General features: G+C 36.0%; 3 protein-coding genes across 3 annotated transcripts in view; 2 read left to right on the top strand and 1 right to left on the bottom strand.

Moving 5' to 3' along the window:
• The first annotated feature begins 132 nt into the window (after window positions 1-132).
• On the top strand, window positions 133-10,911 carry LOC107718144 (mitochondrial Rho GTPase 2-like). Its single transcript, XM_016525127.1, has 18 exons — window positions 133-181; window positions 1,160-1,239; window positions 2,696-2,754; window positions 2,837-2,918; window positions 2,992-3,035; window positions 3,211-3,245; window positions 3,330-3,438; window positions 4,081-4,182; window positions 4,284-4,382; window positions 5,452-5,560; window positions 5,664-5,784; window positions 5,864-5,948; window positions 6,637-6,782; window positions 7,825-7,925; window positions 8,779-8,909; window positions 9,726-9,806; window positions 9,881-10,003; window positions 10,663-10,911. The coding sequence occupies exons 2-18, from the start codon at window positions 1,203-1,205 to the stop codon at window positions 10,864-10,866; spliced, it is 1,668 nt and encodes a 555-aa protein (XP_016380613.1). The 5' UTR covers window positions 133-181; window positions 1,160-1,202; the 3' UTR covers window positions 10,867-10,911.
• Window positions 10,912-13,727: 2,816 nt separating this feature from the next.
• LOC107717783 (histone H1.0-B-like) lies at window positions 13,728-15,083 on the bottom strand. The gene has a single exon (XM_016524637.1). The coding sequence runs from the start codon at window positions 14,855-14,857 to the stop codon at window positions 14,258-14,260; it is 600 nt and encodes a 199-aa protein (XP_016380123.1). The 5' UTR covers window positions 14,858-15,083; the 3' UTR covers window positions 13,728-14,257.
• A 3,182-nt stretch (window positions 15,084-18,265) lies between these two features.
• Window positions 18,266-22,695, top strand: part of LOC107717788 (rhomboid-related protein 1-like) — a 36,639-nt gene continuing 32,209 nt past the window's right edge. Inside the window, exons 1-2 of the mRNA XM_016524661.1 lie at window positions 18,266-18,342; window positions 18,573-18,652. Coding sequence (XP_016380147.1) covers window positions 18,632-18,652 — 21 coding nt within the window. The 5' untranslated portion in view covers window positions 18,266-18,342; window positions 18,573-18,631. The remainder of the gene's footprint in view (window positions 18,343-18,572; window positions 18,653-22,695) is intronic.

The following is a 22,695-nucleotide window of genomic DNA, read 5'->3' on the forward strand; positions in this document are numbered from 1 at the left end:
TAGTATACAAATAAACACATAAATAGTGAAGCGAATTAAAAAACGAAGGAAATGAACGGTAGAGGGCGCTCCATTTGGGCTCCAACCGGAAGTCTGCAGCGGTGACAGTTTCTTTGGATGGAATGGGGCTAGTCGGAAACTAGCACTGAGCTTTGAATTGAATTGGAAGTTTTTGGAAAAGATAGCCGCAGCTTGTCGGAGCGTTCAATAGAGAGCGGAGTGAAATGAAACGCGATGTCCGGATACTGCTGTTGGGGGAACGTAAGATATTATTTCTTTTAAATATCAAGGGAATTAAATAAATGTGAGCGTTTAATGAAAGTTAGCATGATTAGAGAGCGCTAACCCTCAACCTTGATCTGCAGTAAACGCACTGCACTCTTGAATTATCGATTAATTGAGTGCTTTATTTATAAGTTTAATTTGTTGTTTACAATCATGCAAAATCAAAACACACAAAATGAACTTTTTTTATCAAGTGAGCAAGTTGTTCACACAGATTACTGGCTAAAAACCTGCTTTATTTAGTAGATATTTGTATGTGATAGCTATCCAGATATATGCATTTTTAAGACTCATTACACACTTTCGTGTGCTTTGTATTTAGTAGACAGTAATATATATATTTGTTTGCCTTGATTTGTTTTGGCGTTTTGATTTTTGTTTTGCATGCAGGTTTTAAGGAGAGTAGTTTTGCTCAGCCTGACAGATTTATTTAATTTTTTTTGTCTGTATATTGTTACAGTTCACGTATTCATAGAGAATCTTCAAATTGTCTGATAATGCTGTGTATGTAGATATATCCTTCAGAAATCATTCTAATATGCTGATTTGCTGCTCAAGAAACATTTCGTTGTATTATTATTGTTGGAAATAGTTGTGCTGCTTCATGTTTTTGTGGAAACCATTAATTTTTTTTACCCGGGAAAGTTTAAAAGAACAATATTTATTATGTAGAAATCTTTTGTAACATTATAAATGTCTTTAATGTCATTTTTGATCAATTTAACGCATCCTTAATGAAAAAAGTATTAATTTCTGAAAACATCTTACTGACCCAAAACTCTTGAACGGTAGTGTACACCACATTTGACTGCGTAGCTCACAGAGGAGACATATTAGTAGATGTGACCTCAGGCCAAGTGCGTTTTTGGAAAAGATAGCCGCAGCTTGTCGGAGCGTTCAATAGAGAGCGGAGTGAAATGAAACGCGATGTCCGGATACTGCTGTTGGGGGAACGTAAGATATTATTTCTTTTAAATATCAAGGGAATTAAATAAATGTGAGCGTTTAATGAAAGTTAGCATGATTAGAGAGCGCTAACCCTCAACCTTGATCTGCAGTAAACGCACTGCACTCTTGAATTATCGATTAATTGAGTGCTTTATTTATAAGTTTAATTTGTTGTTTACAATCATGCAAAATCAAAACACACAAAATTAACTTTTTTTTATCAAGTGAGCAAGTTGTTCACACAGATTACAGGCTTAAAAACCTGCTTTATTTAGTAGATATTTGTATGTGATAGATATCCAGATATATGCATTTTTAAGACTCATTACACACTTTCGTGTGCTTTGTATTTAGTAGACAGTAATATATATATTTGTTTGCCTTGATTTGTTTTGACACTTTGATTTTTGTTTTGCATGCAGGTTTTAAGGAGAGTAGTTTTGCTCAGCCTGACAGATTTATTTAATTTTTTTTGTCTGTATATTGTTACAGTTCACGTATTCATAGAGAATCTTCAAATTGTCTGATAATGCTGTGTATGTAGATATATCCTTCAGAAATCATTCTAATATGCTGATTTGCTGCTCAAGAAACATTTCGTTGTATTATTATTGTTGGAAATAGTTGTGCTGCTTCATGTTTTTGTGGAAACCATTAATTTTTTTTACCCGGGAAAGTTTAAAAGAACAATATTTATTATGTAGAAATCTTTTGTAACATTATAAATGTCTTTAATGTCATTTTTGATCAATTTAACGCAACCATGCTGAATAACAGTATTGATTTCTTTATAAAAAAAATTTTTTTTTAAAATCATGTGACACTGAAGACTTGGAGTAATGATGCTGAAAATTCAGCTTTGCATCACAGGAATAAATTACATTTTAAAATATATTCAAATAGAAAATAGTTATTTTAAATCGTAATAATATTTCACAATATTACTGTTTTTGCTGTATTTTTAATCCAATAAATTCAGCCATGGTGAGCATATCAGTGTCTTGAATTAGATATAGCGCATATATAGCTGAAGTGTCATTTCGTTAGACAGCGCACACGTTTTGTTTCGTCATTAGTGTTACATTTATTCCATGCCTGCTGAACTCAAGTCATGTTCTTACTAGTTTTAACTCTTTACTGACCTTATAAACTCAAGGTGAACACCTGTAGGAGTGTCCAGTTCTTTTGGAGTGTGCTTTTTCAACTTGCCTAAAAAAGTAATAGTACAGCTACAATTTGATGAACACATCACGTATAAGATTCAACACTGATGAAGGAGTGGAAACATTCTAATAAAACTGGAAATCAATCTAACACTACACTGATTTGCAAAGGAAATCACAGAAGAAGCGTTTGTGATTGCGGTGCAGAACATGTGACGTTTCACAAATCTAGAGTCAAATGAACTGTGGGAATGCGTTTATTGGGATTCAGTATTATTCTATCCTTTGTTTTCCTGCAGCCAAAGTGGGAAAGACCTCTCTCATCATGTCTCTGGTCGGAGAGGAGTTTCCCGAGCTGGTGAGTTTACCCATGAGCCTCTCTGGTCTGGTGTGTGTTTGACGGATGCAGTAAGAGGAAGCTCATGCGTTTGTGCCGTCAGGTTCCTCTCCGGGCGGAGGAGATCACCATACCGGCCGACGTCACGCCTGAGAAAGTGCCCACACATATAGTCGACTATTCAGGTGTGTGTGTGTGTATTGAATGACATAATATTTGCCCTGTAGTATTATATTAATACTCGGTGTGTCTCTACAGAAACTGAACAGTCTGATGAAGTGTTGAGGGAGGAAATCGTAAAGGTGAGAATTTTCCTGATCTTGAATGAGTATAACAAGCCGTAAATCACATCTCTTTCATGTTAATTTTAGTTTTTGTCCTAAACCGCTGCAATCACAACTGCATTAATTTGATCAAATACAGTAAAAACAGTAATATTGTGAAATATTTTTATAATTCAAAATTACTGCTTTCTATTTACTGGTGAACGGTGGTGCTGAAAAAGGAAGCAAGTATGTTTATGGATGCCGTTCTTATGTGAGTGCATCTGCATTTTTTAGGAGTTCCATAAAAAATGGCTCTCTTTGTTGCCGTAGGATTCCCATCATCCTCGTGGGCAACAAGTCCGACCTGCGCTCCGGCAGCTCCATGGAAAGCATCCTGCCAATCATGAACCAGTTTTCAGAGATTGAGACCTGTGTAGAGGTTCGAACCGCTGACCGCACAAACTCAAATAAATCTTCAACATATTTCAAACATATCTCATATAGATTCGCATGAATGTATGAAAAGGGTCATTTATCACACTTTTTTAGTTTAGTTTTCTCCTGAAGTCAACTTAAAAAAAATTAGTCAAGGTTTCTCGCTATAGAAAATCATAATTACATTTTTCATGACTATATTTGACCCTCTCGCTGACCTGACTCTGTTTTTGCAGCTGTGCCTTTAAGAATTCTCTATATAAATGAACGCTGCTGTGATTGGCTAAACTCTTTATACTGGCTCGTTCTTCTGAATGTTGTTTGTTAAAACATTTCTGAACAAGTCATTTTATTCTAGTTTATTTAGCGGACTGGAGAGGACGTTTGGCTTTGTGAATGGTATTGTTTGTATATATTGAAACTCTATTTCAATAGAGCAAAAAAATACCTGTTTTGTTAATAATTTAAAGTGTTTTTGGTTACTGATGAAGTACTGAATATTGAAAATGTAATGGATCTTTCTTAAACCCTAGTGAGTATTCTACCTAGATGGCATCTTTTTAGCCTAGGTGGCCAAAAATGCTGATTATGAGTATATGATATATTATATATGATTATATGATGATGCATTTGTGTTCATCTGCAGTGCTCAGCTAAGAATCTGAAGAATATTTCTGAGCTCTTTTATTACGCCCAGAAGGCCGTTCTTCACCCGACTGCTCCGCTCTACGACCCTGAAGACAAACAGGTATACACACGCACACACTGCTACATCTCTGCCCGGCTTCATCTTATGAGTTCATGTAAGATTTCTGAATGTTTGTGTGTGTTATGCGTTTTTTTGTGTAGCTGAAGCTGCAGTGTGTTCGAGCTCTGAGTCGGATCTTCAGCATCTCTGATCAGGATAATGATCACATTCTCAGTGATGCTGAACTCAACTGCTTTCAGGTGAGCAAACAAAAAAGAAACGACATTTTTAGCTCATTTAATTCACTTCCTTAATGAGGCCGATTTTGGACTGAAATGGATTATACAGCAGAAAATAATGTAAGGCAGGATAATTTGATGTAAAGCTTATTCAACATATTTTCCCTGTCTATCTGTTAGCCAAAAAGGTGTTTAAAAGGTACACAAAGTTATTAAAGTTAGGTGAAAGATTATTAAAAATTATATTTCTAATTAATATTTCATATTTTTCTTTAGATTCATTATGTGCAGTTGCTTTGAGGCCTTTATTAAGAATTTTAAATGGGTTAAATAAATGAAATAATTTTGTGTTTGTGTTCTTTTGTCTTTAAGTGATTTTTGTTTTATTTATATACAATTTTAGTAATTATCATTATTTTTAGATTTTCAGTTTTCATTTTAAGTATAGTTTACATTTTTAGTAATTTTCTTGTTTTTGTTTTTTTTCCGTTTTTATTACTTTTTTGTAACATTTCTATTTAGTTTAGATTTTTTTTTTATTGTTTCAGTCTAAACATATTTTATTTCAGTTAATTGACAAGGTAACATTTGTAATTTCTTTTATTTATTTTTTACTTCAATTAAATTATTTTTTATAGTTTTAGTTAACAATAACAACACTATTTCAGTAGGTTTGATATATATATATATATATCTGTTCTTCTGCTGGCGGCCAGTTATCAAACAGCGTTGCATTGCTGTGGGCGCCCCCTTCTGGATTGGGGTGAATTGCCTGCATTCGTTGTAAGGCCTCATGCACCGAACCGAGATGTCCGTACCTTGACGGTTCGGTACGAATACATGTATCGTTCCACCCCTGATATATATATATATAAAATACCAACTGAAATCTGTTTTTCCCCCCATAATTAACAAATGCATAAATTGTAGTTAATTCATTTCATTCATTCTCTAAACCAATTGTCCTATGTAGCGTGGCGTAATTACTTGTAAGTAGTAAATATTAACTAAACATTTAAACTAAAAATATTTTTTGAAATAATATACCTAAATATACTGTTGATTTGAATGGGAATTTGTGTGTGTGTAGAAATTGTGTTTCGGGAATCCACTGGCTCCTCAGGCTCTAGAGGACGTGAAGACAGTCGTTTGGAAGAACACCAGTGATGGAGTCCAGGACAACGGACTCACACTCAACGGTAAGACACGTTACACATATATTCATATTCCTTAGACCCACTCTCATTTGTACATTAATCGTAATTACACACTGTTACAAGTGTGTTTGTGTGTTTTCCCTAGGTTTCCTGTTCTTGAACACGCTCTTTATCCAGAGGGGACGTCATGAAACCACCTGGACCATCCTGCGTAAATTCGGCTACGATGACACTCTCGACTTGACCGATGACTACCTCTACCCACCGTACGTCTGTGCATGAGAGAGCATGTGATTGCATGAGCAAAAACCAGTATTTAAGTGACTTAGACGTGTGTGTTTATAGATTACGAGTATCGGTGGGTTGCACGACGGAGCTGAATCATCTGGGTCATCAGTTCCTCCAGAAGCTGTTTGATAAGTATGACGAGGAGAGCTCTCACATCTGATCCTCTAATGAACTTTGCGTGATTAGTAGGGATGTAACGATTAACCACGAGCCGGTTGAAAATCGATTCAAATATGTGATGATTCAAATCAGTTGAGATGCTAAACATATCGCGATTCATTTAGGGGCCGGATGTTTATATGAATGTATGTCTGAGGGGAACTTACTGTCTTTAGAAAAGTTTAGATGGTATTTTCTGTTTCATGCAGATATTTTTATGTATAGTTTCACAAAACTGAAGTCAAACCGTTCTGTTTTTGCTTCAAAGTTCGAAATTATACAATCTAATTTAGATTAAAAACTGATCACGTTGCATGTATGCAGCATCTTTGTTTGGATCACGATTAAAATGCAGTGATTTGATTTAGTTAGTTACCTAACTAAATTAGCTACCTGTCTAAAGTTAGTCTGCTCTAATTTTAAATGGAAAGAGCACAGACAAAGCCTTAGTTTGTTTATATGAAGAGATTTATTTGTGTTACTTATTTATTGACACATTTAATTTATAATTTGTCTTAAATGTCATTTTGTAAAAAATAAAAATAAAAATTGAGGATCGAATCATGAAATCAAAATCGTGAATCGAATCGAATCGTGAGTTGAGTGAATCGTGGTTAGATAAAAGTGATTAGAGGTTCGTCAGGCTGATGATTGCGTCTCTCCTCCTGCAGGATAAGGATTCAGCTCTCTCTCCCGCAGAGCTGAAGAATCTGTTTAGTGTTTTACCCTACATGCCCTGGGGCCCGGAGGTGTACAGTAACGTCTCCCTATCAGACGACAACTACATCTCACAGCACGGGTACTTCTGCCAGTGGATGTGAGTCAAAGTTTGAACAGTGCAATACACATTTAAATCGGTTATTTTCTGGTAGGTATTAATACACATTTCCCCTTTTGATTCAATTCTGATTTGATTTGTTTAAAATATTCCATCACTGGAAGTACTGCTCTGGCCAATTCATTCAGTAAATCATCAGATTAAATCATACAGCAACTCTTGTTTTTGTGGGCATTTTAGAATGATTCATTAAAAGGACCTGATCGAAAGAGTCATTTGTTTGTGAATTAGACACTGGTTGCTCTGTGTGTTTATGATGCACTAAAAAAAAGAGTAATCTTATTGTGAATCATGTTGTGTTATGATTCACTAAAAAGTACTGGTTCATAAGAGTAATTTTTTCGTGAATCAGACGTCACTGGTTGTGCCGTATGTTAATGATTCACTAAAAAACTGTTCATAAGCGTTGTTTGTTGGGGAGTCATACTACACATGTTGTGCTGTATAATTATGATTCATTAAAAAGAATCAGTATGTGAGTCGTTTGTGAATCATGCTACACATGTTGTGCTGTATGTTTATGATTCACTTAAAAGAACCAGTTCATAAGAGTCATTTGTTTGTAAATCAGACTACACTAGTTGAGCTGAATGTTTTTGATTTGCTAAAAAGAGCCAGTTCATAAGAGAGATTTGTTTGGGATTCAGGCTACAGTGGTTGCACTGTATGTTTTTGATTCACTAAAAAGTACTGCTTCATAAGAGTCATTTTTTCGTGAATCAGACTTCACTGGTTGTGCCGTATGTTAATGATTCACTAAAAAACTGTTCATAAGCGTTGTTTGTTGGGGAGTCATACTACACATGTTGTGCTGTATAATTATGATTCATTAAAAAGAATCAGTATGTGAGTCGTTTGTGAATCATGCTACACATGACACATAAGAGTCATTTATTTGTGCAGGAAACTAGCATAACGTAAAGGATTTTGGGATTTTATTAAGAATTGGAATATTATTAATACGCATTCCCAGTTCTGTAGTTATAGTTCTAAATTTGATGTGTTATTGAATAAACCGCAGGTTATCCGCTTATCTGGATGTCCACCGGTGTTTGGAGCATCTTGGTTACCTCGGCTATCCCATTCTAATGGAGCGAGAGTCCCAGACCTCCGCCATCACAGGTAGGGATGCACCCATACCATTTTTTCAGAACCAATCCGATCTGATAACAACAATTCTGAGTATCAGCCGATTCGATACCAGCGCAGTTTATTTTTTTTAAATCAGTGTAGAGTTTTTGTACCTCCATGTGTGTTGACCTGATCAGCACTGTTTTGTGTTAAAAACACAATCTACTAAATATAGACAACTTAATTTTAAAGAAAAATAACAAATGAAAAAATATAGAATCATAATACTATTACAAACTAGGTTAGTGGATAATTCAGCAGCAAAAGTTACTCTAGAAAAATCATGAGTGCACAATAATTTTATAGAATCTAATCATTTAGTGAAAAAAAATATTTAGTATATAGCACAGTAATGAGGCAGCAACATATGATAGATAAGACAACAAGAAAGGCTATTAATAATCTTTCATTGTGCAAAAGTATTATAATAAGAAAGGCTCTAATACACAGCAGCACTTATGATGCACTTGAAGCAACACAGTGCGCAGCGCTCCGCATAGAAAAGTTCAAAGCACAAAGGGAAGAGATATTGATGCGTAGTGTATTATATCTGTGCGATAGTCTTTTCTTTTAACTGTGTTAAATTTCAGTTACTGTGCACGTGAAGAACAATTCATAGAGCTCTCTACTCCAGTGCTGTGATCTTACGTGACACCCGGTAGAAAGTAACATGATTTAGAAACCGCACTAAACTCCAGCAAGATAAAGTCCTTTAATGCAGTATCAGATCTGCGCATCTCTAGTCACCGGTAATGAGGTCCACACACAGACCTGCTGTAAACTCCACGTTTGATCAGACGGACACTGAAGAGTATTTCTTTCTTTTTCTGTGTGTGTATGTTAGTAACAAGAGAAAAGGCCTTAGACCTGGAGAAGAGACAAACCCAGCGCACTGTGTTCCTCTGCAAAGTGATCGGTCCACGTGGAACAGGAAAGACCGACTTCCTCCAAGCTTTTCTGCAGCGAAGCACTGAGGTGAGAGAATGACTTAAAGGCAAAACGATTGTTTGTAATTTTACTTTACAAAATACTGCATGAAGCCAATCAGAACAAACTGCATTCAATTCAGAGCCAATCAGGACATATGTAATGTTTGATATATATATATATATATATATATATATATACCAATGAGATTTTTAAGAACACAATAAATAAAATTTAAAACTGCAGTCAATCCGAACATATTTAATGTTTAATATATATATATTATATACCCATGAGATTTCTATGAACACAATAAATAATTTTTTTTTTTTTTACTTTAGCCAATCAGAACATATTTAATGTTTAATATATTTTTATATTTTTTTATTTATTTTGAAAACTAGTTTTTTGTATACCAATGAGATTTTTAGAAACACAATAAATAAAAAAAATTTAAACCTGCAGTCAAATCAGAGCCAATCAGAACATATTTAATGTTAATTTTTTTTTTTTATTTAAAAATGTAAAAAAAAATTATGAATAAAGAAAAAATTGAAAGGTTCATGGATTTTCTACTTTTTATTAAGCAAATGGTTTCTCTTTTGATGCAATGAAAATACATACAATGACCAAGATTTTTTTTACAGTAAAACAATAGCATTAATATATGGTTACAAAATAGTACTTGTTGCTTCTTAAGGCAGTTTTACTCTAGAAAGAGGTTTTCATGCTTTACTTTTGGTATCTAACCACAGTTATAGGAAATAGGAAATATTTATGTTTTTTGTGGCTCCCAATAGTCTTGGTTAGATCTACCAAATATTTACAAAGTTGATGATGAAGGTGTATTTTGTTTGTTTTCAGAGAAACGAGCGCGACCCCGGTCCCCCCACAATATACGCCATCAACACCGTCTCAGTAGCCAATCAGGACAAGTACCTGATCGTAAGTGGCGTCTCATGCTTTACACGCTCCGTAGTTTATTGGCTCCCGCCTGACGTTTGTGTTATTTCTCACAGCTGGAGGAGGTGGATGTGGAAACAGAGTTTCTAAAAACAGCAGATGCAGCATGTGATGTGGCGTGTCTCATGTATGATGTCAGCGACCCGGACTCCTTCAACTACTGCGCTAGTATTTATAAGGTACAGACGACCACACATACACGAGATGCTTTAGTTCTGGAGTAATGTGGGACAAACTCTTATTCATTAACCACATTAAAATCATCCAAATTATTTAATAACCCATAATGACCTTGCACAACCTGATATCTGTCAGTGAGTAATATATGATGCGAGTTATTTATTTCTCATGAAGCCTGTTTGGCTAACATGCACTTCTGTTTACACTATTAATATAACTCAAGGAAATCAATTTATGATTTTTTTCTTAAATGGTGTTTCACAGAATTGTGTAAACCCAAAAAATGCACTACTACAAAAAAATGCACTACTGTTCAAAAGTTAATTTTTTGAAAGATATTGCTGCTTTTATTCAACAAGGATGCATTACATTGATCAAATGCATCAGACATGACATTTGTGAAAGATCATGTGACACTGAACACTGGAGTAATGGCTGCTGAAAATTCAACTTTGCCATCATAGGGATAAATCACATTTATATGTAATTTAAATTAATTATTTTAAATTGTAATAATATTTCACAGTATTATTGGTGTTACTGTATTTTTTTTATCCAATAAACGCAGCAACTTCAGTAGCAAAAGTAGTAGAGTCGTCAAGACGTAGTATCTGTTTCACTGGCTTTTGAAGTATATTTGTGTGTTATTCCTCTTTAGCAGCACTACATGGACCGTGGGATCCCGTGTGTGGTTGTGGGCTCCAAAGCTGATCTGATAGAAGTCAAACAGCATCATGGGATGAGCCCGTCTGAGTTTTGTTACAAACATCGGCTGCCTTCTCCTCTCCATTTCTCCACGCTGCTCACACACACTCACACACACATTTACAGCAAGCTCACCTGGGCTGCCATGTACCCGTAAGTACATACTTGTCTTACAGTTTTTTTAGTTTTTTTCATTTATACTTAATAATTAATTTATTTTATTAATAATTAAATTAGAAATTTTAGAAAAAAATTTACATTTTAATATTAATTCAATCTTTTTTTATATTTAATAATAAATTAATTAATTTCTTCTTTTTTTTAACCATTATATTTAAGCTTGTTTAAATTAAATCACTTCATAGAACCAAAAATATTTAATTGTATATTTAATAATTAAATAAAGACATTTAAAATAGTTTAAGCATTAAACTGCTCAATTTAAATTAAACCACTTTAAAAAAACAAAAAAAAATTTTTTTTTAATCTTTGGAATCTTTCATGAAAATTAAAAAGTAATGCTCACTCTGACTTTCAAACTGCTTTGGTTTTCGGGTTGATGTCGCCAAGCCCTCTTATTCTTACACCCACTTTTCACAATCCAGTCAATTCCTGTTTAATAAAATTGCCTACTTTTTTAATTGAATACCATGTCCATATCTGTTCTGATGAAGAAACTTATCCATTTCTTATACGGCATGAGGGTAAGTAAATTTTCAGCAAATTTTCTTTTTTGGGTGAACTATTCCTTTAAACTTTATTTAAATGCTGCAGATGTCAGCAGAAAATAAGCATTTTGGCTCACAGATTTTCAGATGTATTTAAGCCATTTAAGTGTAATCTTCTAAATTGGCCGAATTAAAGGGAAATAAACATCAGTCCCCATTCATTTCCATTTCACGTTCCTCAGATGTAGTTTATATGTATGGACCATGACTGACAAATGTGTGTATGTATTTTTTTTTTTTAAGACAGCCAAGGCAAAACCCATTAATGATTTTGAGAATAGTTAAAGTCTGGGCTGAGACTTGCAAAATCTTGCTTTTCTGTTCGCCTATATTGATTGTAGGGGTGAATGATTTCTGATTATGTTTAAAATTGCAGTAGGGTTGAATGGTGTTAATAAGTGTATTTTAAATGATATTTTAGGAAGATTAAATGCTCTGATGCTATTTAGAGCCGTCCTGTATTTACAAAAACCAGATAACCAGTGTGAATACAGTTACTTCAACCATTATAATGACCTGGCTGACTGTATTTATAATATTGTCCAAACTGAATTTATCTTGAAACCATTGTTACCATTTTACCATTTATTGGGCCTAAACACATTCTCCCAGCAACCCAAAAGCCAGTTTCAGGGCTGAAGGTCTTTCTGGTTCATTCACGTGAATTTCCATGTGAAGATACTTCTTCAAAAAGATAGAACTGTAGCAGTCCTGCTTTATTGGTTTAATTTTCATAATTTCAATATTTTGTGCAGTATTATTAACTCAACCTAAAAATCCCCCAGACTTGTGTCTCATCTGCCTTGGTCTTCCAGCTTCAATATCAAATGAGATACTTGGAATGAAGCCAGAATGTTCTAATAGAAATATTTTGCAATAAACTAGCTTTTTTCCCGGTGATTTTGTTTACTGTGCTCTATGACATCAGCATGCTGAAAATGTGGTGCACTTTGCTTGATCACATGACTCAAGCAGCTGATTATCTGTTGAGAGATCATATACACATTGTGCTTCGGGTTATTCTGTTAGATTATCACATTATTCAGCCAATTCATATATTTCTGTAATATAAATCGAGTTTTAACACATGAATGTGTCAGGCAGGTCCGGGAGGTTTGCAGCAGGCCCTCTTGTATCAGTGAACCAGTATCTCATTACTGTTCAGACTGCATACAGCATCACGTTTCAAGAACATTATGCAATATACATAGAGCAGATCAGAGATGCTTGAGGTGAGTTTTGGATAGTTTTCAACATAAAGGATAAAATAAGTGTACTGTACAGTGGGGTCCAAAAGTCTGAGACTGCTAGTGAAAATGCTTGCATTGAAAAACTTGAATTTGAGAATGTTTTAGTTTGTCTTTTTTTGCTTTAATGACATAATCATGTTCTCCAGCATGATTTGATGTTCTTAAGAGCATCTTGAGCTACAAATCTAATCGGACAGAAATCTGAAATGTTTCAATATAATAAAATTTTTGTCTCAAAATTATTTCCAAGGTCAGTTGGAAAAAGTCTCAGGTTTTTAATGAAGTCTCGTGTGCATAAGTGTGTATTTTAGGTGCTAAAATGGGTCGCTATTAAATTTTCACATTTTGCTTTTTGGAGTTCACTTGAATAGTCATAGTTCACTATTACAAGTTAATGTTATATGAAGATTTTATATTTGAAATAGTTTTAAATTGAGTATATCATGCAGGATTATAGTTTATCTTTTTGTTTTTATGACCGTTTTATTTTCAATTTGGCCCCCTTTTTGTTTTTTTGCTAAAACCCAATTAAAACTATTAAACTGGTTTTATAGTTTTGATTGGGTTTTAGTTTTTTAGTACATTAAATTTTTATTTCAGTTTTAGAGTTTTAAAGAATTATCTGTAGCATTTGTAACAATTTTGTATATTATTCATATTTAATGAAGGCAAGTTGTAAAGGCTTCAAATGTTGCATGTTGTGTATGTGGTGGGGTTTTTTAGTCTTAGAAAAAAATGTACTTGAATTTGTTTTGGTTCTGTTTGAAACTGCTTTCATTTTTCGATGTCACGTCGCTTGACACGTCATCTGAACTAAGCATTTGCGTTTACCCTCAGCGTGACACTGACAGCTGCAGTTCTCAGATCAAACACCGCGGGGCAGCAGTGAGTCAAAACGCCCCTCAAAACCCAAAACCAAGGATGGGCTTCCTCAGGACCCCCCATCTCACACGGGACCACTGCCATGGTACCCGTTTAAACTCATATTATCTATCTGAGCTCTCCATGGTGCTGCAGTAAAACACTAGACAAAGTTCTGTTTGCAATTAGAAAAGTTTATTGATGCACAGTAAAGCGAATAACGCGCAATGACAGTATTAGATGGACAGCAATGGAACTAGACTACAACAGTCCACGTCACGAGTTGATTCTGTACATCGTCATCAAGTAGGACACCGTTCTTCAATGACATTTTATTATTGTTCTTCACATTCCTAGAATGACCTACAGAATATAACTTATCTTCTAGCGACATATCTAATTGGCAAATTAATTAGAATGTCTGAATGATAATAATAATAGTGTGCAGTTCAGCTTAAAGGAAAAAAAAAAACGTCCAGAAAGAAATCTTAAAAAAATAAATAACAGTTTAGCCGTTTCGATGTCTGGGATCTTCTTTATAGAATCACAAATGCGCACAAAAAAAGTTTCTGGAGAAACACGCTTGTAAAAATGTGGGGTTGAAGTCCGCGCACAAAGACCTTACAAAAATAACTATACACCAAAAACATTTGCTTCAAAAATTGTCTTTACACTGAGTTTCGAGTGAATCAGTCCTGTCGATTTGAATTTACTTCTTTTTGCCCGTTCTCCTGGCCGCTGTCTTGGGTTTGGGTTTCGCCGTTTTCACCTTCTTGGCTTTGCTCGCCTTGGCAGGTTTGGCCACCTTCGCCTTCTTCACAACTTTCTTGGCTTTGACAGGCGATTTCTTCTTCTCCGCTGCCTTCTTCACTTTCTTCTCGGCGGCTTTCTTAGTTTTCGCGGGGGGTTTCGCCACTTTCTTGGGCTTGGGGGCTTTCTTGGGTTTGGCAGCGGCTTTGGCTGGCTTCTTGACTTTCACGGGTGCTGGTTTGGGTTTCTCTGGCTTCTTGGCGTCCTCGGCTTTGGCCAGTTTGAAGGAGCCCGAGGCTCCGATGCCCTTGGTGTGTCGCAGAAGCCCGCTGGCCACCAGGCGCTTCAGGGCGAGTTTGATCTGGGAGTCGGCGTTGTCTCCCACCTTGTAGTGGTTCTTCACGTACTTCTGGATGGACTGACGCGACGCGCCGCCGCGGCTCCGGTCGGCTGCGATGGCCGCTTTGATCATCTCAGAGTATTTGGGATGCGACGCCGATTTCTTGGACCCTTTCGTCTTCCTGGGCTTGGACGCCGGAGTAGCTGCCGTTTCAGCCATGGTCGGTCCTGGAGGATTTCAAACAAAAACAGAACCGAACCGTCAAAAACTCTCACGAAAAAAGTTACTTGGGAAAAAAAAATTCTTGAACAGCTCTTTAAGAAAATTATCAATAGCAGATTAAATTACCACCGCGTCGCACCTTCGTCTTTGTTCAGGCTCCAATTAAAATATGTATTTAAATAACCCACACTCAACGCTGCAGAAAGTGTGTATATTATTCTCCGAAGTGCGCCTGTACAATATATGAAGCCTCCACGCGGACGTGATTGAGAACACCAACTGCCAGCAGCTGATCAAGCGGGCTTCCATGAAATCTGCGCGGGCTGGTTTGTGTTTCTTCCTCCTCGAACTGAGGCCGAATTTAGCCAGACTCGTTCGGTACCGATCCTCCCAACGACACGGTCCGAGAGGGGAGGCTTTGGGCTTTACGTGCGTATGTCGTTTTGTCCTGAATTCATTTCGCCATGAACTTTTTTTCCCCGAAAATCAGCTCAAACCGACGAGCGCGGTGATGTATTTTGCAGAATTCACGTAAAATTAACCCAAAACAACGAAAACGAGCTGGAAAACACCGAATGTTTATAAAAGCCCCATCAACACACTCGAGGACAGGACGGGTTTGATTCATGCAAAACGTCGTTTTCGTTTTTAATAAGCTGAGGTAGCTGACGAACTAACACAGTCCGGCCACCGAGTCCGCGTGACGTTTCTCCGATTATTTATTGTTAAACCTACTATAAATTAAATGTGCGCGAAATAAAGTGGCTCTCATGTCGCGGCTCATATTCACACAGTTCAAGAGGTGTTGGTGTCATGCATGAGCTTCAGATCTAAACGAGTAAAACGTTACAGTATATAAACCAGCAGCTCCTATGCTGAGTGATCTGAGAGAAGAGCTCGGCTGTTAGGAAAGTTGCCAACGACCCAAAGCCCAGCTTTACCGACCAGAACCCACCGGTGCCGTGGTCAGGTTCAGCATATCGATCAGTGCATGCATTCCCAGTGGTTTGTGCGTTATGGATCCGATTGAGATATTAAGACTGGGCTGATGCTTTAAACGCTCGGGCATTCTTTTGTTATCTCTCCGTTGGCAGGGAAACGCGTATCCCGTCGGGTTATTTTCCCCCTAATTTTTGCACGGTTCACTTATGAAGTAATCAGTTTAGTTCAGGCTGCTATCGGGCTGATGCACAGTTATATTTCTATCGCTTCGGCTTGTTCTGTTATTCACATTTTCAGGCTTGATGGTGTTTCAGTCAGAACGCCATCTTGAATCTCTTCACTTTAAGGCTTTAGTATTCACATCCACTGCAAACTTTTAATTAGCCTACTGGATATTTGCAATGAAACTCAAGTTGATAAAGCTGATTATTAATCTTTTTTATTTAAGTTAGCACTCAAGTTGGCGATTGAGCGCGCTGGGAGTTTTCTCTCAGGAATAATAGTGAACCGGGACACTAATGCATTTCTGTTTCTATAATAATATTAATTAATAATTTCCTCTAGACCGTTGTGGGCTCTTGAAGGTTGTTGTTATGGCGTTTTTTGTGGCAGACTTTAACAGAATGTCATCATATAGTAGGTATTAAGCACAATGCACATCTCACACTCTTTCTGTTATGACAGTCTCACACTGTGTGTGTGTGTGCGCGTGTGTGTGTGTGTTTGCACTCATCTATGTGATACAGACTAGTATGTACAGCTCCTCTTTGTGATGTAGTGTAAGGTGTCTGCAGGTGTCTAGTGCTGAAAACAGCACCTTCTCTCACTCAGTCCATGTTAATAAGATACATAGCTATATTGCAATTGTACAAAAAAAAAGGTACAAAAGCTGTCACTTGTGCGGTACACTTTCAAAAGGTACTAATGTGTACCATCTATGCAAGTATACTTTAGGTATTAGCATGCACCTTTAAGGTACTAAAATGCACCCTTTAGAGGTAAATAAGGTAAAAAGGTGTACCTTTTGAAAAGGTGCCGCCCTAGTGACAGCTTTTGTACCTTTTTTTCTGAAAGTGGGGTTCGGAAATATTTCTGAACACTATAGAAATTAGTTTGTGGGCACACAATGCAATGCATTATTTCAATGCAATAATTTCACAAATGTAGAGATCAGGAAAGTTACAGAATTTTTGTATTTTTAACTGAAAATAACCGATATTTTTCATTATAGGCTGCTGCTGCTGAGATGCGAAAAACAAAATAGCAGATTGATTGTCCTGGACATTGTGAGTAACATCCATATTATGGTGTCATAATTGCAGAAGGACTGAAAATAACAATGTAAACTGCTCAAGGAAATAATTACGTGCATGTTTTTCATTAGTAGGCCTATGTAACAGCACTAATCCAGTGTACTGAACACTAAAAACTTCCACATAAAGTCAGAATTATTGTATTTTCCTATTTAATATGCAGGAATTAACATTTTTCTCATGTTTGTGATTTTTCTGTCTAGAGTACTTATATTACAGCTATGCATGACGTTAGACTATAAGGTGGCTGAATCGCTCTTACATGTGCTACCCATTATATACGGTATGTGTTATGCATATTTACATGACAAAACTTTAAAATGTTTTATATAAAGATATATGGTTGTGTGCTTTGTCATTTGCATTATATGCGATGCAACTGCACAAAAGCATATCAATACAGGTTTGTTAAAGGGATAGTTCACCCAAAGTGAAAATTTGTTTCCTCTTTGTGATGTAGTGTAAGGTGTCTGCAGGTGTCTAGTGCTGAAAACAGCACCTTCTCTCACTCAGTCCATGTTAATAAGATACATAGCTATATTGCAATTGTACAAAAAAAAGGTACAAAAGCTGTGCGGTACACTTTCAAAAGGTACTAATGTGTACCATCTATGCAAGTACAGTGGGTACGGAAAGTATTCAGACCCCCTTAAATTTTTCACTCTTTGTTATATTGCAGCCATTTGCTAAAATCATTTAAGTTAATTTTTTTTCCTCATTAATGTACACACAAAAATGTCAACAATTCTGTGTTTTTCTGTCAATATGGGGTGCTGTGTGTACATTAATGAGGAAAAAAAATTAACTTAAATGATTTTAGCAAATGGCTGCAATATAACAAAGAGTGAAAAATTTAAGGGGGTCTGAATACTTTCCGTACCCACTGCATACTTTAGGTATTAGCATGCACCTTTAAGGTACTAAAATGCACCCTTTAGAGGTAAATAAGGTAAAAAGGTGTACCTTTTGAAAAGGTGCCACCCTAGTGACAGCTTTTGTACCTTTTTTTCTGAAAGTGGGGTTCGGAAATATTTCTGAACACTATAGAATTAGTTTGTGGGCACACAATGCAATGCACTATTTCAATGCAATAATTTCACAAATGTAGAGATCAGGAAAGTTACAGAATTTTTGTATTTTTAACTGAAAATAACCGATATTTTTCATTATAGGCTGCTGCTGCTGAGATGCGAAAAACAAAATAGCAGATTGATTGTCCTGGACATTGTGAGTAACATCCATATTATGGTGTCATAATTGCAGAAGGACTGAAAATAACAATGTAAACTGCTCAAGGAAATAATTACGTGCATGTTTTTCATTAGTAGGCCTATGTAACAGCACTAATCCAGTGTACTGAACACTAAAAACTTCCACATAAAGTCAGAATTATTGTATTTTCCTATTTAATATGCAGGAATTAACATTTTTCTCATGTTTGTGATTTTTCTGTCTAGAGTACTTATATTACAGCTATGCATGACGTTAGACTATAAGGTGGCTGAATCGCTCTTACATGTGCTACCCATTATATACGGTATGTGTTATGCATATTTACATGACAAAACTTTAAAATGTTTTATATAAAGATATATGGTTGTGTGCTTTGTCATTTGCATTATATGCGATGCAACTGCACAAAAGCATATCAATACAGGTTTGTTAAAGGGATAGTTCACCCAAAGTGAAAATTTGTTTCTTTAAGCCTAATTATAGAATAAAAAGTTTTTATTTGATTAACATAACACTTGTATGTCTTTAAAATGTCAAATGAGAGAAATGTGTGCATGCAAGTGTGGATTAAAAGTCTTTGTGTGTCTCTGTAAGTGTATAGAGAATGACTTAGAGTTCACGAGTAGAGAGCAGCACTGCTCTGTTCTGCAGCGTTTATTGTGCGTAAACTAGACGGTAGTCATTATATAGGATATTTAAAAAAAAATCAATTTTTCTCTTTAATTAGTTTACTTACAAAACAATTAATAAATATCCACATAAATACATTATAAATGTAACACCTGGATATTTCGCTGATGTACTTAGATTCCACTCCTGATTGCACACCTCATAGTCACAACAGAATAATGATATTGATTGCTGACTGGGAAAAACTGATTTCGTGGGGGGGGTTTTTTGCTCATTGATCAGTGCCAGTACTGTCTTATATTATGCTAACCAGTGTAGAAAGGTCATGGAGTTCATAAAAACGGGGCCAGTGATGGATTGATAACACACAAGTATCAGAATGAACATCATGGGTTACAAATATCTATCTGAGGACTCAGACTTTAGTTGATTAAGTGTCAGTCAGCCCGAGTCCTGATGGAGACACTGTAGATGAAACAGCCAGGTGTTACTGTAAACCGCTGCATCATGCAGGTGGACAGCACAGCATTTATGTTCATTTCTAGAGAAGACCAAGAAATGGTGAACCCACATGATTGTGTTTTTATATCCATGTGAACTGTAAAATCACCACCACTTTGAGCTTATCATAAACACTTCCGTCTAAGAAGAAAATCTGCACAATCCATTTAGCTCCAGGTTAAAATCTGTCGACTGTTAGTGGTGTTTGCTATGGCTTGCATCACAGCATTGCTCGTAATTAGGGTTAAAGATTTGAACAAACCCCAACACTAAGCAATAAACATCCCCACTCCGTGAAACACAGAAACACATACAGCAAAAAAGATTTTTTTTATAATGCTTATTCTCTAAGTATTTAAACAGTATTTTCTGAAAGATATATATATATATATATATATATTTTTTTTTTTTTTTTTTTTATGGTTATATATTTATTTACGTACAGAAAATATATTATTTTAATACAAAATAAAAAAAGAAATAAAAAAGGAAAAGGAAAATACAATAAAAATATATTAAAGCATATTTGTTTATTATAATTGAAAAAAGAGTCTATGAGACCCAAAACAGAACAATGAAGGTCAGTAATACATTTTATATATATATTTTAAATGTATGTTGTAAACTGTGGCTTAAGGAAATATATTTTTTAAATGTAAAATATTGTTCATTTAATCCTTAAAATATTAAATATAGCATGAAAATTGTTTTTGCTAAATGTGCATTTACATTTTGGGTAAATGCAAATTCTTTTTAAAAATATCCTTCAAACATTATAAATAAAGTAATTTGCATTTAAACAAAACAGTGCCAAAATGTATGAAGATATGTAAATAAGATGTAAATATATTTAAAAATCTATTAGCAATATACTGAAAAAAAAATTGGTTTTGAAACAATTTTCACTCAGAAATTGCTAGTGAATTTCACAAACAGTTAGAAAGACATGGGCAAGTAAAATTTAAATAAATTTAAAAAAAATTAATATTTTATTGTAAAACATGCTACAGTAATCTTTGTTAATCTTCAAAAAAATAATTTTACCAGTGTAGATTATTTTTTGTATATTTTGATTATTTTTTTTTTTTGTGGGAATGGATGATATTTGAAATCAAAATCAATGTGAATCAACAACAATTAGAGCGTATTGTCATACAGTCTTGTGTCTGAGAAAATCTGCACAGCCTGTGTTTAGCCTCAGGTGAAAATCTGCTGAGATTTTTTGTTTCGCTTTTATTTTTTTACATATGTGAACAGACACAGTCTTTATGTAAAATGAATCGGAATGGTTCATTTTACCAGTCTAGCTGCTTCCTAGTCTATTGAGTCAATCCAAAGCTAGCTGTGCTAAAATTATGACCCAGATATCTAAACAGAAGAGCAGCATATTCGCACAAGGGGTCAGTACCTCCTTACCAGACCACATCCACCCCATATGCCATTCTAGTTAAAATCCCACATTTTACCGCTTTTATCATAAAATGATTCTCGAAAGGTTACAGAAGAGCAGCATATTCGCACAAGGGGTCAGTACCTCCTTACCAGACCACATCCACCCCATATGCCATTCTAGTTATTTAAAAAATCCCACATTTTACCGCTTTTATCATAAAATGATTCTCGAAAGGTTCCAGAAAATATTGCTTCCATTAACATCAACTATATTACTTTTATGTATTCATATCGTGAATAACACAGAGAAATTATGTACTTTAGAGATTCGTCTTCACATTTATTACCACAGTTAACCAGTCCTCAGAGACAATAACCAAGCCAAATGACTTCATTAATTAGTAAGTTCCAGTATATACATGATCATCAGCATATTCCAAGCACAACCAGTGATTAAACACCCTGAGAATGTGTTTTAGAGTCCGTAGTATCTGCTGCATGTGATTAATGTCTGATTTAGGAAACCCAAGTGCGCTTGCGTGCCGTGTGTGTGTGTGTGTGTGTGTATGTGTGTGTGTGCTCTGCAGTGAGTGTGTGTTTGTGTGTTTAGTCTCTCTTTAAGACTCCTGCAGGGTAGATGGAGAGCTGCAGCTCTTTGGACACGCCCCCCTCGCCTCTGATTGGCCGCAGACTGCTGCCTCCTTCCCCTCTTTCATTGGTATTCAGGTAGTACAGTCTTTGTGGAGGACAGAGGAGAGAGATAGGGCGAGAGGGAGAGATTTACAGAGGTAAAGGCGATACGAGCACAACAAGACGGGCGAGCGGAGAGGGACAGATGGGTTGAGGGAGGACAGTGAGAGAAAAAGAGACAGAAAGTGGACCGACTGCAAGCTAAGGGCGATTTTGAGTTGGACGGAAGCAGGTGCCAAAGTGCCACAAGGGTCTGTGGGTTCTGGACGGTGAGTGGGACTTTGGATTTTAACCCAGCTGGAATCAGCCAAACCCTGGACTGACGGCTCTGCTGTCTTCCCTCACTGGAGGACGTCCTGCGGATACACTACTGACCTTTACTAGCGTGCGTGCGAGGGGTCTCTCTCCCCGTTGGGGAGGCGTGCCGCGCAGACGGACGGACGGACCACTGGCGTGTGTGTGTGTACGTGTCTCTGCGTGCGATTTCCCCCTATGTCCTTCTTTTTGTGGCTGTGTGCGCACCAGGGCCCAGTATATGGATAGAAGCTCTCTGTTTCAGCTCATACAAGAGCAGGTAAGCAGCAGCAGGTTGCTATGGTTACTGCATCCTCCTGTACATCGACGTGCATGTGTGTGTGTGTGTTTATAGGCTGATACGGAGCGAAATGGACAGTCGGAATGAATGAGTACTGGAGTGTTTGTGTGTGTGTGTGTGTGTGTGTTTGAGAGGTCCTCATGTTCAGTCAGTGGCTGTTAGTGTAGTAGTAGTAGTACACTCAGCACTGGTGCTCAACACATACCTGGTTGTGTATGCTAATATATGGAAATATGTGGATATATACACTTGCATGCATTTTATTACCCTAAATCCTATTTAAACACACAGTACTGTTTAAACGGTTGGTGTTGTAAGAATTTTTAATGTTTTTTAAAGTAGTCTCTTATGCTCACCAAGGCTGCATTTATTTGATCAAAAATAAATCAGTAATATTGTGAAATATTATTTCAATTTAAAATAACTATATTCTATGTGAATATATTTTAAAATGTAATTTATTCCTGTGATCAAAGCTGTATTTTCAGCATCATTACTCCAGTCTTCAGTGTCACATGATCTTCAGAAATCATTCTAAT

This window comes from Sinocyclocheilus rhinocerous, unplaced genomic scaffold (genome assembly GCF_001515625.1).
Source record: "Sinocyclocheilus rhinocerous isolate Xijiao unplaced genomic scaffold, SAMN03320098_v1.1 scaffold1694, whole genome shotgun sequence".
Taxonomy (NCBI): domain Eukaryota; kingdom Metazoa; phylum Chordata; class Actinopteri; order Cypriniformes; family Cyprinidae; genus Sinocyclocheilus; species Sinocyclocheilus rhinocerous.